The 3,011-nt window shown below is 49.9% G+C and overlaps 1 protein-coding gene across 1 annotated transcript; it reads right to left on the reverse strand.

The window, feature by feature from the left end:
* Positions 1-330: 330 nt before the first annotated feature.
* FIBRA_08950 (uncharacterized protein) lies at positions 331-2,791 on the reverse strand (the record flags this gene model as incomplete). The annotated part of the gene is made up of 5 exons (XM_012330558.1): positions 331-1,943; positions 2,001-2,135; positions 2,192-2,387; positions 2,438-2,488; positions 2,540-2,791. The coding sequence occupies 5 exons, from the start codon at positions 2,789-2,791 to the stop codon at positions 331-333; spliced, it is 2,247 nt and encodes a 748-aa protein (XP_012185948.1).
* Positions 2,792-3,011: the final 220 nt, after the last annotated feature.

Genomic DNA, 3,011 nt, shown 5'->3' on the forward strand with positions numbered 1-3,011 from the left:
CACGGATTGTGTGATCGGAAGATCCGGACACAATGTAGCGGCCATCAGGCGAGACTGCCACACAATAGACCAAGCCCGTATGTCCACGAATTATTTTCTCCAGTGATGGCCACCGATCCATTCCACCGGCAGCGAGATTAAGTGTGTCGGGAAACTTGGCACGGCTCGTTTGAAGAACGCGTGAACGAATTGGTGCAAACGGCAATGCGGACAGATAAAGATGTGGCGTGCTTCGTAGCATGGTCGCCGAAAACATTCGAATGAATCGCTCCGTGTCAATTATGGAAGTTCGAAGCTGGGCATAATTCTGCTTGTCCTGTGATGTCGACGTCATGTATGACCGCCGAACGTCGATGTACAAGGACGTACCGTGAACATGGATGAAATTGAATACAACGCTGACGCGGGACCACTCAGACTTTGTGTAAGACTCAGCACCTCGAGCCAGAACAGTACTCTCTCTTTGAAGAAGCCCCCGAGCTCATCCGCCAGAGCTGGCTCGATAGGCGTGGCCAACACGTGGAATGTCCAGAATCGACAAGAGTAATTCAACTGAGAGGAAATGAAGTTTTCGATGCGCTGTGGCAAGTCAGTTACACCTGAGTTCGGAATGTAGGAGCTCTCCAGCCTGCAGATGTTGAAACATAGTTCGACCTTCATAATACTCAAACACGCAAACGCCAGCATTTGGTGGTGTGTTGACGGCTCTCCGATATGAAACTCCCCGCTCCGCCTTTCTTCTGTCAAAAAGTCGTAAAACGATGCGTGTAGAGGCCGGACTGGCGTCTGAAGGTCTGTGACGCCGGCGAGAAGTGAACCCAGAGGCCCGAGAAAACATTCGATATTTTCATCCTGGTCTTCATCATCAATGCTGTCATTCCGTGGAAGAACCTTTCGCATTGCAGTCAACGCACGAATTGAGAGGGGCTCCAGACACGTTATAACCTGGCCCATTATCGAGCGAAACAAGGGCAGCACGTCCCCACGCTCGCTCTCTGGCATGACCTCTCCCAAGACAAGCTTATATATTTCATCCAGGAGTGATGCCCCTTTGGCCGACGTCCCGGCGACGACAGCTTGAAAGCGGCGTATAGGCGTCTGACCTATCGAGTTCTGGTTATTGATGTGCGAGCATGCGAGACGAGCCCATTCGAACAGTCCGTCAGACTTCTGCGCAAGTATTTGGAAGTCAGCATCCTGAAATACCCCTAGAGGCTTCAAATTTGAAGCAATATAACGTTTCACATCGGGCTCTGCAGATTCCCGAGTGACAGCATCCAGAGATATCTGTCGAATGTGCGGCGCTCCCTTGATGGCACTTTCGATATCTGGCAGTGGCCGAGACGTTAACACAATACGTATATTTGGAGGTAGATTCGTCGTCGATTGCGACAACCTGTCCGGTCCGCCCGTGAGCACGCGTAGAATGTCTTCACGGGTCTCCCGTCCACCGCTCTCGTCGAGGGCGTCTATAACGATAAGTATGGGCGCACGAACTATCTTCGAGGCCGCACGTATCGGCCCAACAATAAGTTGCTCCCATTGCCTACGCAGGTCCGTGGAGTGCCTCAGTTCGTTATTGTCACGGATCGCATCCGCCAACGCCCGACGCACGAGAGGATCGTGATCAGCCAAGTCACGCGCGATGGTGGTAAATATCTTCTCGTGAAGACGGCCTCCTTCCCGAGTACGATCAAAACAGAAGCAAGATCCAAACATCCCACAAGCTTGAGCCCAGCCGGCTATCGTATGCGCAATCGCCGATTTTCCCTTGCCTGCCATTCCAGAGATCCACATAATCTGTTTCGCGTCATTTGCGATATTGCTCATCCAGTCTTTGATCTCCAAAAGAATGTCCGTCCGAGTACCTTCGAGGCATTGCTTGGACGTGTTCAGCGAGACACCACTTGCATATTCCATGTCGTTCAAGTTTACGTCGTCAGCTATATTGTTCAAGTTGAGGATCAGGCCTACTCTGGGACAATATAATCTATTCTTACCAATTCTATACACAAACAGAGTCGTCTGAAGAGCATTCTGGTCGCGGAACCTTTGCATCTGATCGTCAAGGGCTGCATTGTACTCTTTGATCACTGCACCTGTATTCTTCCTAGCGCTCTCAAATAATCTTAACCCTGCAACGCGACAACATGAGAGATTGTAAGAAGACAGTGCAGCGAAATCCACTTACAGTAATTCTTGTCCTTCGTGTAACAAACAATGAAATCGACACACACCCGTACTTGTTGCGCGAGATCCATTAATACCTTTCCCATCGAGCGATCCGTAGCTTGTTCTTTCCTTTTTATCACCAAGCTATACACGTCCAAGATCTTCGAAAACAGATCCTTCACATCGTCGTCGCGCTCTTCTTGTTTCAGAATGGCCTATTAAGAGAGTCATTAACGAACAATACAGCATATAAAGAGCGCCATACTTCAGACGCAGAAAATAGCACTCCAACTGCTATACTTGCATAGGGATTGAGCTGTCGGACGTGATCAGACAAAATCCATCGACAATGTGTCTGGCGGTATACCTGCGCGATTGATGCAGCCACGTCGCCGAATATCTTTAGCGGTTTCAACATGTCGACTAACTGCGATGATTTCATGTCTCTGAGACCGTTTTTTGCATTCGCGAATAACGTGTCTAAAGTACCCTCAGGATCCGTCGACATCAGATCTTCACCATCCTGTCTAGAGGTGTCAACCTCCAGTGGACCTTTGACTGTGTTCGTAATCATGCTGTCCGTGCGCGTGGGAATTTGCGATTCCACGTTATCGTGCATAGATCCACTGGAACGCGGCTGATGCTACCGAATTGGAGGTCACAGACGAGTGAACCCAACTTTCAAATTGTACTTACATGAGGGGTTGTCACAGTAGGCCCAGTATGCTGGCCAGAAGCGGTAGAAGAAGGTACAGATGTCGGTGACCGACCTCGCCCGAATGGCAGACAGAAATGTTCGAAAAAGCCCTTGCGAGATGGAGACACTGACGAGGATGCGA

The sequence above is a fragment of the Fibroporia radiculosa genome (genome assembly GCF_000313525.1).
Source record: "Fibroporia radiculosa TFFH 294 genomic supercontigs, scaffold5206, whole genome shotgun sequence".
Classification (NCBI taxonomy): Eukaryota; Fungi; Basidiomycota; class Agaricomycetes; order Polyporales; family Fibroporiaceae; genus Fibroporia; species Fibroporia radiculosa.